The 8,977-nt window shown below is 63.6% G+C and overlaps 1 protein-coding gene across 1 annotated transcript; it reads left to right on the top strand.

The window, feature by feature from the left end:
* Nucleotides 1-258: 258 nt before the first annotated feature.
* DENND6B (DENN domain containing 6B) lies at nucleotides 259-8,567 on the top strand. Its single transcript, XM_040987720.1, has 20 exons — nucleotides 259-435; nucleotides 2,432-2,470; nucleotides 2,546-2,588; nucleotides 3,072-3,184; nucleotides 3,495-3,575; nucleotides 3,930-4,035; nucleotides 4,121-4,200; nucleotides 4,399-4,461; nucleotides 4,660-4,715; nucleotides 5,069-5,191; nucleotides 5,273-5,368; nucleotides 5,462-5,556; nucleotides 5,668-5,733; nucleotides 6,291-6,355; nucleotides 6,443-6,532; nucleotides 6,600-6,653; nucleotides 6,859-6,968; nucleotides 7,044-7,146; nucleotides 7,225-7,299; nucleotides 7,369-8,567. Exons 1-20 carry the CDS (start codon nucleotides 259-261, stop codon nucleotides 7,489-7,491), a joined length of 1,758 nt encoding a protein of 585 aa, XP_040843654.1. The 3' UTR covers nucleotides 7,492-8,567.
* The last annotated feature ends 410 nt before the right edge of the window (nucleotides 8,568-8,977 follow it).

Raw genomic sequence — 8,977 nt, 5'->3', positions numbered from 1 at the left:
CAAACAAAGCCCGCACGCCGGCTACACACGCGCTGACACGCACCCTCTCCCGCCCGACCGGAAGTCCACTCTGGCCCGCGCCGTTCCTCTCGCTGGTGCGCTCGGCGGCACTCGGGGCCGGCGCCCTTCCGGCGGCAGGGGGCGCACGCGGCCGTGCCGGGCTGCTCTGCCCCGAGGCGTTCGCTCCACTGCTCCGCGGCGCCGAGCTGCTGCGGCCGCCGCTCCGGTTCCCCCGGCAACGCACCGGGAGCCGCCGCCATGGATGCGCCGTCGGGCGCCGGAGCTCGCCGGGCTCGCGGCGGCCTGGGCGCGGCCTCGCCGACGTCTTCGGGCCGCTCGGCGCGGGCCCCGGCTGCGCCCTGGGCGCGCTTCTCCGCCTGGCTGGAGTGCGTGTGCGTGGTCACCTTCGACCTGGAGCTGGGCCAGGCGCTGGAGGTGAGCGGCCGCGGCCCTCCCGCCAACCCCCTCGGGGACAAGGTCCTGGCTGAGGTCGGGTGGAGGAGGCCGGGCCCCGCGCCTTGCACCTGCCGCGCCCCTCCGTCTGTCCACTTCCCAGCCCTGGGCGGGGCTGGCAGCTGCCCTTGCGCCCCCGACTGCCCCCACAGAGTCTGGCCGCTGGACACTCCTCCGGTGGCCCAGACCTAGGCCCTGCGGTGTGTCCACCCGGCGTCCCCTGGCCTGGGCCTTCCCTGTGGTCTTGCCGCCACCTGCAGCTCCTCCTGCCGCAGGTGTGGACGGGCCAGACGGGGAGGGGCCGCGTGCCAGGCGGGGCTGGCGGGCAGCGAGCGCAGGGTCCCCGCCGCTGGCTGGAATGGAGCCCCAGCTGAGTCTCAGGAAAGCCAGGGACGCGTGGCTCTGCCGGCGAGCAGCTTTCCAAGGTCTGAGAACCGGAGAAGCGCAGCATTTTCTCCATCGGAACATGCGTCTGGGGCGCCCGGCGCTGTCCCACACCCCCCGCCCCCCGTCCCCGCTGGAGCCATGGCCACTCTGTCGCGTTGCCCGCTGAAGCCCCAGGAGAAGGGAGGAAACTTGCAGTGTTGTGGTCTAGGCTGTGGCCCTGGCCTTTTAAGCACAGACAGCAACAGAGCTTAAAGTGCTACATTTCATTCAGAGGGTGAGAAGTAGAAGCAGAAAATGGGTGAGGGAGAGAGATACTTTTTATCTTAAGGGTGAGAAATTGCTACCTTTTGTTCTCTGTCCACAGGGAGCAAGAGAGCGAGGGAGAGGGGAAGGTGAAAGTGGTCAGTGATGCCCCAAACCGTGGAAAGGGCTTTGATAGGGCTTGAGGGAAGAGGCCAGTGCAACCCCGCCTCCCCCGCCCCAAGCAGTGATGGGGAGCATTACCTGACAAACTGCTCATAGGTGGCTGAGACCATTACACGGGGGAAGTGTGACGCTCAGCCTCCATGGCTCTCTGAAGCCCTTGTGGATCCAGCCCCACCTTCAAGTGCTCCTGGTTTCCCACCGCCCCTCCTGGCTCCCACCCTCCTGTATATGTAAGGATTGATTTATTTGGAAGGCTGAGTGACAGGTCCTTCAGGTGTGGGAACGGAGAACCTACCATGTGAGTGCAGGGCCCTGGGTCCTGGGGTGCCTTCTGCGGTCTCCCCAGGTGCCTTAGCAGGGAGCTGGGCTGCACGCAGAGCAATTGGGACTGGAGCTGGTGCTGTGGTCCTGGCTGGCAGTATGCTGAGCTCTGCCAGATCTGCATGCTCCCAGAGGCCTGGTCCTCCCCATCCATGCCCTCCCTACAGCCCGGTCCCTGTGTCTGGGCTGGCTCTGAGTATAGCTGCTTCCTGTACCTCAGGGTGCTGTGTAGCTGGGGCTCTGGGCTCCAGCCTTGTCAGCATCCTACGGGGAGGTCCCTGTAGCATACGGGGTGGTTGGAGCCCCAGAGCTTCCAGCAGTGCCTGTGTGGCCTGTTCTAGACCATTCCGAGGTTCTCTCACAGAGTCCCTGAAGGTGGGGGCCCAGTCCATCTGGTCACTGGCTGGGCCTACAGGTGGGCCAGGAGGGGTGAAGCTGTGTGGACAGGGGAAGGGGCTAGGGCCTGACAGGCCGCTTGGTCAGGTGACATGCGAGTGAAGATCCATAGAGGTGGCATGGCTAGGGCCCCTGTAGAGAGAGAGTTAGTGGGGCAGGTGAGAAAGCATCCAGGCAGGGTCCTGCAGCCACTCCAGGCCAAAGAGGAGATGACCAGAGGTGGGCTCTGAAACCCTCCCCTTCTGATGTGGCGGGAAGCCAGGAGAGCCAGTTGCAGCCTGGCAGAGGGCAGCAAGGCGGACTGGGGGTGTAGAGGGGGTCCCTTATGCTGGCCCTGAGGAGCCTGGGAGGCCTTAGAGCAGCCCTGGGCTGAGGGCCAGGGAGAGGCTGGGAGACGTGGGAAGGGTGGAGTTGGGCTCAATGTTATCTGGTGCTCTGTCCTCCACAGCTCGTGTACCCAAGCGACTTTCAATTAACAGACAAGGAGGTAGGTGGCAGCGCCCTGCCCAGGGAGGAGCAGAGATGGAACGAGTTGGCCCTGACAGGGGGTTGTGTGTTTCAGAAAAGCAGCGTCTGCTACCTGTCCTTCCCCGACTCCCACTCAGGTGAGGGCTGCTTGCTGCCACAGGGATGGGGGCTTGCTGCCTGTGGGCAGAGGACGTGGCCAGTGGCCACCCTGGCCAGGGTCCCCCCACCTGTGGGCACCCTCACTCCAGGCTGCAGCTTGTGGGTGGCTTCTCAGAGTCACGTGAGCAAAGGATGTGGTCACTGGGCACCCTCACTACAGGTTGCAGCATGTGGGTGGGTTCCCAGAGTCATGTGGGCAGAGGTGTCCTGGGCCAGTGGAATGTACCCTCCTTCACCAGCACAGTGGCCCCTGGGAGCCAGGCTCCCTGCTCCTTGTACCCTTGGAGTGTGGGGGTCAGCGTGGCACTCGTGCAGGAGGCCAAGTCCATCTCTGCAGAGAAGCCCAAGCTGCTTCCTTGGGTGCAGACCTAGAGCAGCTGTGCTGGGTGGGAGAGCCGGTTGGGGGCCAGGGACCCTCTGGCTGTGTTCAGGGCCCTGACATGGGACAGGCTTCTTCTCAGGTTGCCTGGGGGACACTCAGTTCACCTTCCGGATGCGCCAGTGTGGAGGGCACAGGAGCCCCTGGCACAACGATGACCGGCTGTACAACAGCAGGGCGCCCGTGGCACTGCAAGTGAGCCTCCTGGCCATCCCCCCTCCCCGCCCTGGGGCCTACTAGGCTCAGTGGAGGCTGGCCCTGTGGTGCCTGAGTCTCCTGGGGCCTGCCTCCAATCCTGCTGGTTCTGTCAGCCCAGGTGCCAGCCTCCCCTGGGTGGCTTCACCAGGGCCTAGGGTCTTCCCTTTGCCCCTCATGTCAGCAGTGGTGTTCCTTGTGGGTGGCACTGCCCACCTCAGGTCCTGGGCCACCCTGTCCCTCTGGGAGGCTCGGCTGCCCCTCTGGGAGGCTCGGCTGCCCCACAGGGCTGACTCTCTGCTGCTCTTAGAGGGACCCAGCTCACTACTTCGGCTATGTGTACTTCAGGCAGGTGAAAGACAACTCCGTGAAGAGGGGTTACTTCCAGAAGGTGAGCTGCCAGAGCCCGAGGGACTGCCCCACGCCTATGAGGGAGCCTCAGTCCCTCTGGAATGTTCTTATGGGAGAGGCAAAGAGGGTTCACGCCTCAAATGCCCCCAGCCGTCAAGGCAGGGTTGGGCCAAAGCCAGGTGTCCCGTGTGGGTGACAGGGGCCATCTTTGCTGCCTGCCAGGTGTGCAGCCACTGGATCCCGGGCTCCATCCAGGCACTGTCACATGGGACCTGGGTGTCCCCTATGAGGCAGGCAGGTGGGCCTTCTCAGAGCTGGCTCTGGGGGTCTTGGCAGGCTTGAGGCAGCTGGGGTGACCTCGCCTTCCTTGCCCATCGCCTCCCCCCCGCCCCAGTCTTTGGTGCTGGTGTCCCGCCTGCCCTTTGTCCGGCTCTTCCAGGCTTTGCTCAGCCTCCTGGCCCCCGAGTACTTTGATAAGCTGGCTCCCTGCCTGGAAGCAGGTAGGTGGCTGGCAGGAATGGATGGTGTGGGCGGGCCTTGGCAGGCCACCAAGCAGCTCCTGACGTGGGCCACCTGTGTCCACAGTATGTAACGAGATTGACCAGTGGCCAGCTCCAGTGCCTGGGCAGACCCTGAACCTCCCTGTCATGGGGGTTGTCCTCCAGGTGAGGGCTGGCCAGCCTGCACATGTGTGCCTGTGTGTGCCTATAGCTGTGTGTGTACGTGTGCCTGTATGTGTGTGCCTCTGTGTGTGTGCCCGTGTATGTACCTTGTGCCTGTGGATACACACCTGTGTGTGTTTGTATGTGCCTGCGTGTATGCAGATGGTGTGTGGAGATGTCAGCTGCTTCCTGCCCCAACAGGTGCACATCCCATCCAGGGTGGACAAGCCTGAGTCCAGCGCTGTGAGGCAGTGTGACCACGAGGTGGGGGCTGAGGCTGAGAGTACATTGACTGAGTGTTCGACTAGGCTGAACGGCACCTGGCCGGGGTCCTTGGCTTGCCCTGTGGGGTGGCTCTGTTTCCATGCAGGCCTGTGGACTTCCCCTCTCCCCTGTGGGGTATAGGGCAGAGACTGTGGTCTCTCTTTGTGCCCTCAACCTCGACTTGTCCTCCTCTCCCAGAACCTACTGCCAGCCCCGGTGGTCCTTGCCAGCGTCCATGAGCTAGACCTGTTCAGGTGAGCCCACCAGAGCGTGTGCACAGCAGCTCCTCACAGTGACTCTTGGGGGGAATTGTGCCCAGGTGTCTGCACCTGGAGGGAAGTGGGCAGGGAGGAGCCGGCAGGAATCCTCCAGTGCCTGAAACGGCCCTTCTGGGCTTTGAAACTGTTCTGCCCTATGCTGGTCTCGAGGCTGGGCCGACATGAGTGGCCATGGTGGCCTGCCACGTGGACACACTCAGGTGTGCAGATATGACTGCCACTGTATACCTCAGCCTGTGCACCGGAGAGGCCTCTGGGCTGGGAGAAGAGAGTCCCAGGACTGGGGCTACCTGCAGGCCGCGCACCCAGCTGCTTCCACCTGGCACCAGGTGCTTCCGGCCTGTGCTGGCTCATGTGCAGATGCTGTGGGAGCTGATGCTGCTTGGGGAGCCCCTGCTGGTGCTGGCGCCTTCACCCGACATATCCTCAGAGCTGGTGCTGGCCCTGACCAGGTGGGTGCCACGCCTGGGCCAGCTGGGGCCACGAGTCTGTTCAGGCCACAGCTGCTCACCTTCTGCGTCTGGCTCCCTCAGCTGCCTGCAGCCACTCAGGTTCTGCTGTGACTTCCGCCCCTACTTCACTGTCCATGACAGCGAGTTCAAGGAATTCTCCACCCGCACACAGGCTCCGTAAGCACTGCCCCAGTTCCCACACCCTGACCACTCTGCTCCACTCCCGGGGCCCAGTTTTGCCTCTCCCTCTTGCTCTCTCTCTGTCTCTAGACCCAACGTGGTCCTGGGAGTCACAAACCCTTTCTTTATCAAAACGCTCCAGCACTGGCCCCATGTCCTCCGTGTCGGGGAGCCCAGGATGTCAGGTGAGCGTCCCCAGGTCAGCTGCTGCCCGTGGAAGGGGAGGTGTCTGAACCAGTGGGTGTGCCCAGAGTGGGCACTGAGGCAGCTGCTGAGCACCTGGGCACCTCTTGCAGGAGACCTTCCGAAGCAGGTCAAGCTCAAGAAACCCTCGAGGCTAAAGAACCTCGACACTAAGCCAGGTCTGAACCCTGGGCTGGGGTCCATCCACGAGGGGACCTGCCCTGTGCCCTGGGTGGGGGCCATCTGCAGGGGGCCTATTCAGTCCCCTGGGCTGGGGTCCGTCCACGAGGGGGGCCTGCCCTGTGCCCTGGGCGGGGGCCGTCCATAGGGGGGGTCCTGCCCTGTGCCCTGGGCTTGGTTCTGTCCACAGAGGCCTGTCCAGTCCCCTGAGCTTCAATCCATCCATGAGGGGTGCCTGTCTGGTCCCCTAGGCGGGGGCCGTTCACAGGATCCTATCCACAGGGGTCTGTCCAGTTCCCTGGGCTGGGGTCGATCCACAAGAGCCTGCCCTGTTCCCTGGGTTGGGGTGTGTCCACTGGGGGCCTGTCTGGAATTTGACAGGCCCCTGTGAGAGTAGCCAGGCCTCTTGAGCCTTCCTCTTGGTCCTCAGAGGGCTGGGGGGCATCTTGGGGTTCTCCTTGGTCAGGGGTTGGGGTGGGTCAAGGTGTGCAGCACAGCATGCCAGGTGCGCTGTGAGTGGAGATGGAGTACTGGACGCACCGTTGTTGTCCTGTAGGCCTCTACACGGCCTACACAGCCTACCTGCATCGTGACAAGGCCCTGCTGAAAAGGCTGCTAAAGGTAAGGGCAGGGGCCCACACAGGGCCTCTTCCCGGGTGCTGAGGGCTGGGTCCCTCCCCGGGGTGCTGAGCCCTGTCTCCCTCCCAGGGTGTGCAGAAGAAACGGCCATCGGATGCGCAGAGCGCCCTGCTGAGGCGACACCTCCTGGAGCTCACTCAGAGCTTCATTTTCCCCCTGGTGAGGCCCAGGCGGGGGTGAGGGCTGGGCAGGTGCTGTGACCCCGGCTCACTGTGTCCCCTTACAGGAGCACTACATGGCCAGCCTCATGCCACTGCAGAAGAGCATCGCACCCTGGAAGGTCAGGTCCCAGGGGCCTGGGGAGAGTGGTTGCTGGCCGAATGCGGGAGGTGGGCAGGTCTGGGATTCTGCAGAGGTGGGAAGAGGTGTGGGCAGGCAGGAGCCACCATCCCTGCCCCTGCCAGGAGCCCCTCACCAGGCAGAGCAGGGGAGACCACAGGGAGGGTTGCCCGGCCCAATGGCTCATTTACCCAGTCCTTTTTCAGACACCCCCCCAGATCCGCCCCTTTTGCCAGGACGACTTTCTGCACAGCCTGGAGCACGCCGGGCCCCAGCTCACCTGCATCCTGAAGGGTGACTGGCTGGGCCTCTACAGGTGAGTGGGTGTGGCTGTGGGCGTGGCTGTGGGCACCTGGGGGCAGGTCCACAGCCTGGCTGCTGCCACCTGCAGGAGGTTTTTCAAGTCCCCCCACTTTGACGGCTGGTACCGGCAGCGGCACCGAGAGATGGCCCACAAGCTGGAGGCCCTGCACCTGGAGGCTCTGTGTGAGGCGGTGAGGATGGTGTGGGTTGGGGAGCCTGAGCTGGTGGGGGCACAGATGAGCGATGGAAGAACCCTGTGTCCCTGGCAGGACCTCGAGACCTGGATGAAGGACAAGTCCGAAGTGGAGGTCGTCGATCTGGTCCTGAAACTTCGGGAGAAGCTGGTGAGGCCTGGCCCTGCTCTGCCCTGCCTCCCGCTGGGGACGCCCACCTGACCTCTGCTGCCCCTACAGGTGCGGGCCCAGGGCCACCAGCTCCCTGTAAAGGAGGCAACGCTGCAGCGGGTTCAGCTGTACGTCACGATGGCCATTGGCTCCCTGCCCAAGGACCTGCAGGCTGTCCTGTGCCCACCCTAGGACCAGCCCGGATCCTCAGGCCCCTCCCTGCATCACAGCCGCCTGGCAGTAAAGCTGGCCTTCAGAAGCACAGCCTGGTCCCTGCCTGGGGGACTCTGCTGGCAGAGCTTGCTCTTGCTGGGCCCCACCTGCTCCCCACAGGCTGCGGTGGGGAAGGGGGCGGAGGGGCGGCCGGGACCCTACTGGTCTGGGCAGGCCCACTGCCCATCCCTTCCTGCTGCCCATCTGCCAGAACCCCAGGCCTTGTGCTTGATGTGCTCGTCAGCCCCAGCAGGCTGCCCAGCCCGCTGGACAGGCTGGCTGGGTGGGCTGCGCCCGTCCCTCACACAGCCCACCCACTTCTTGTCTGGAGTAACAGGGAGCTTGCCCACATCACCCACTTGGGAGGGGCAGAGGCTGCTTGGCCATGTGCAACATGCTGCCTGCTGCCCGCACTGCCCTCTCTGGATGCTCGCCCTGTCCCCATGTAGCCCAAGGAACCCTGGGCCCAGCTGGAGCCCCAAATCTCGCTGGGGGGGCCGCCCAGCTCCTTCTCAGAATTGCCACCTCCAGGGTGCTGCCCTGTACCTCCCTGAGTGCTGGACCCTGGAGGGCGGGATTGTCACCACTCACTGACTACATTGCCCAGGCTGGTGGGGGGTAAGCACCGGCGTGGACCCAGAGCTGTAGTCCAGCTCCACTCACAGCACCCACATGCAGCTGAGAGTGCCCCGGCCCCTCAGAGCCTCCCACTGCCCATTGACTGCGGCACCTGGACAAGGAGGTGAGGTCCTGGCAGAGCAGATGGGCTCAAGGCTGGGTCTGAAGCCAAGGCTGGTACCACTGTAGCCTGAGACATTCTGAGTGCTCCCCAGCTGGCACCTGCAGTGAGGTGGAGTGCTTAGCACTCGGCTTCCAAACTGGGCCCACTGCAGCACCGCCATACACTGTGTCCTGCTGACCTGTCCAGCCCAGACCATCCCCATCCTTTTTATTTAGTTAGTTTTGGAAAGTCAAAGTGACAAGGATAAAGGTTCATTCCCTAGATGGCCGGGGCTGAGTCAGACTTCGGCTCCCATGTGGATGGCACTTCTGCTGCCTGCTCAGCCATGAGTGGAAAGCTGGATTGGAAGTGGGGTATCTGGGACTTGAACAGTCACCATGTGAGATGCTGACTCTGCATGCAGATTAGCGTGTGACACCACGGTGTGGCCCCCGGTTATTTCCACCTGACTGCCAAGGGATGGACACATTCTTACTTGTTCATTAATTTGAAAGGCAGAGTGCCTGATGTTCACTTTGCAGTGGTCAGTGATAGCCAGGGCAGCACCGAACCAAAGCCGGCAGCTGGGAACTTCATTCCGTCTCCCCTCACCTGGACAGTGGGACACGGATGTGTCCACAGTTAGACCAGCAGCAGGCCTGCCCTGAGAGTGGAGGAGCTGCCCCAGACAGGCCCTACGGAGGGGGAGGTCTCAGGAGGCGTGGGTGGCCAGTGTCTTCCTGT

The sequence above is a fragment of the Ochotona curzoniae genome, unplaced genomic scaffold, assembly GCF_017591425.1.
Source record: "Ochotona curzoniae isolate NIBS_2020 unplaced genomic scaffold, NIBS_Ocur_1.0 contig_1014, whole genome shotgun sequence".
NCBI classification, from domain to species: domain Eukaryota; kingdom Metazoa; phylum Chordata; class Mammalia; order Lagomorpha; family Ochotonidae; genus Ochotona; species Ochotona curzoniae.
Note: the sequence above shows the minus strand (reverse complement) of the source record. Positions and strands in the feature narration are given on the sequence as shown.

What these genes read in the sequence shown, in the direction of transcription:
- DENND6B (XM_040987720.1), top strand. Translation starts at nt 259, where the DNA reads ATGGATGCGCCGTCGGGCGCCGGAGCTCGCCGGGCTCGCGGCGGCCTG. An exon ending in AGAGGGGTTACTTCCAGAAG is followed by an intron (nt 3,576 to 3,929) that starts GTGAGCTGCCAG and finishes CCCCCGCCCCAG; the next exon opens with TCTTTGGTGCTGGTGTCCCG. An exon ending in GAACCTCGACACTAAGCCAG is followed by an intron (nt 5,734 to 6,290) that starts GTCTGAACCCTG and finishes GTTGTCCTGTAG; the next exon opens with GCCTCTACACGGCCTACACA.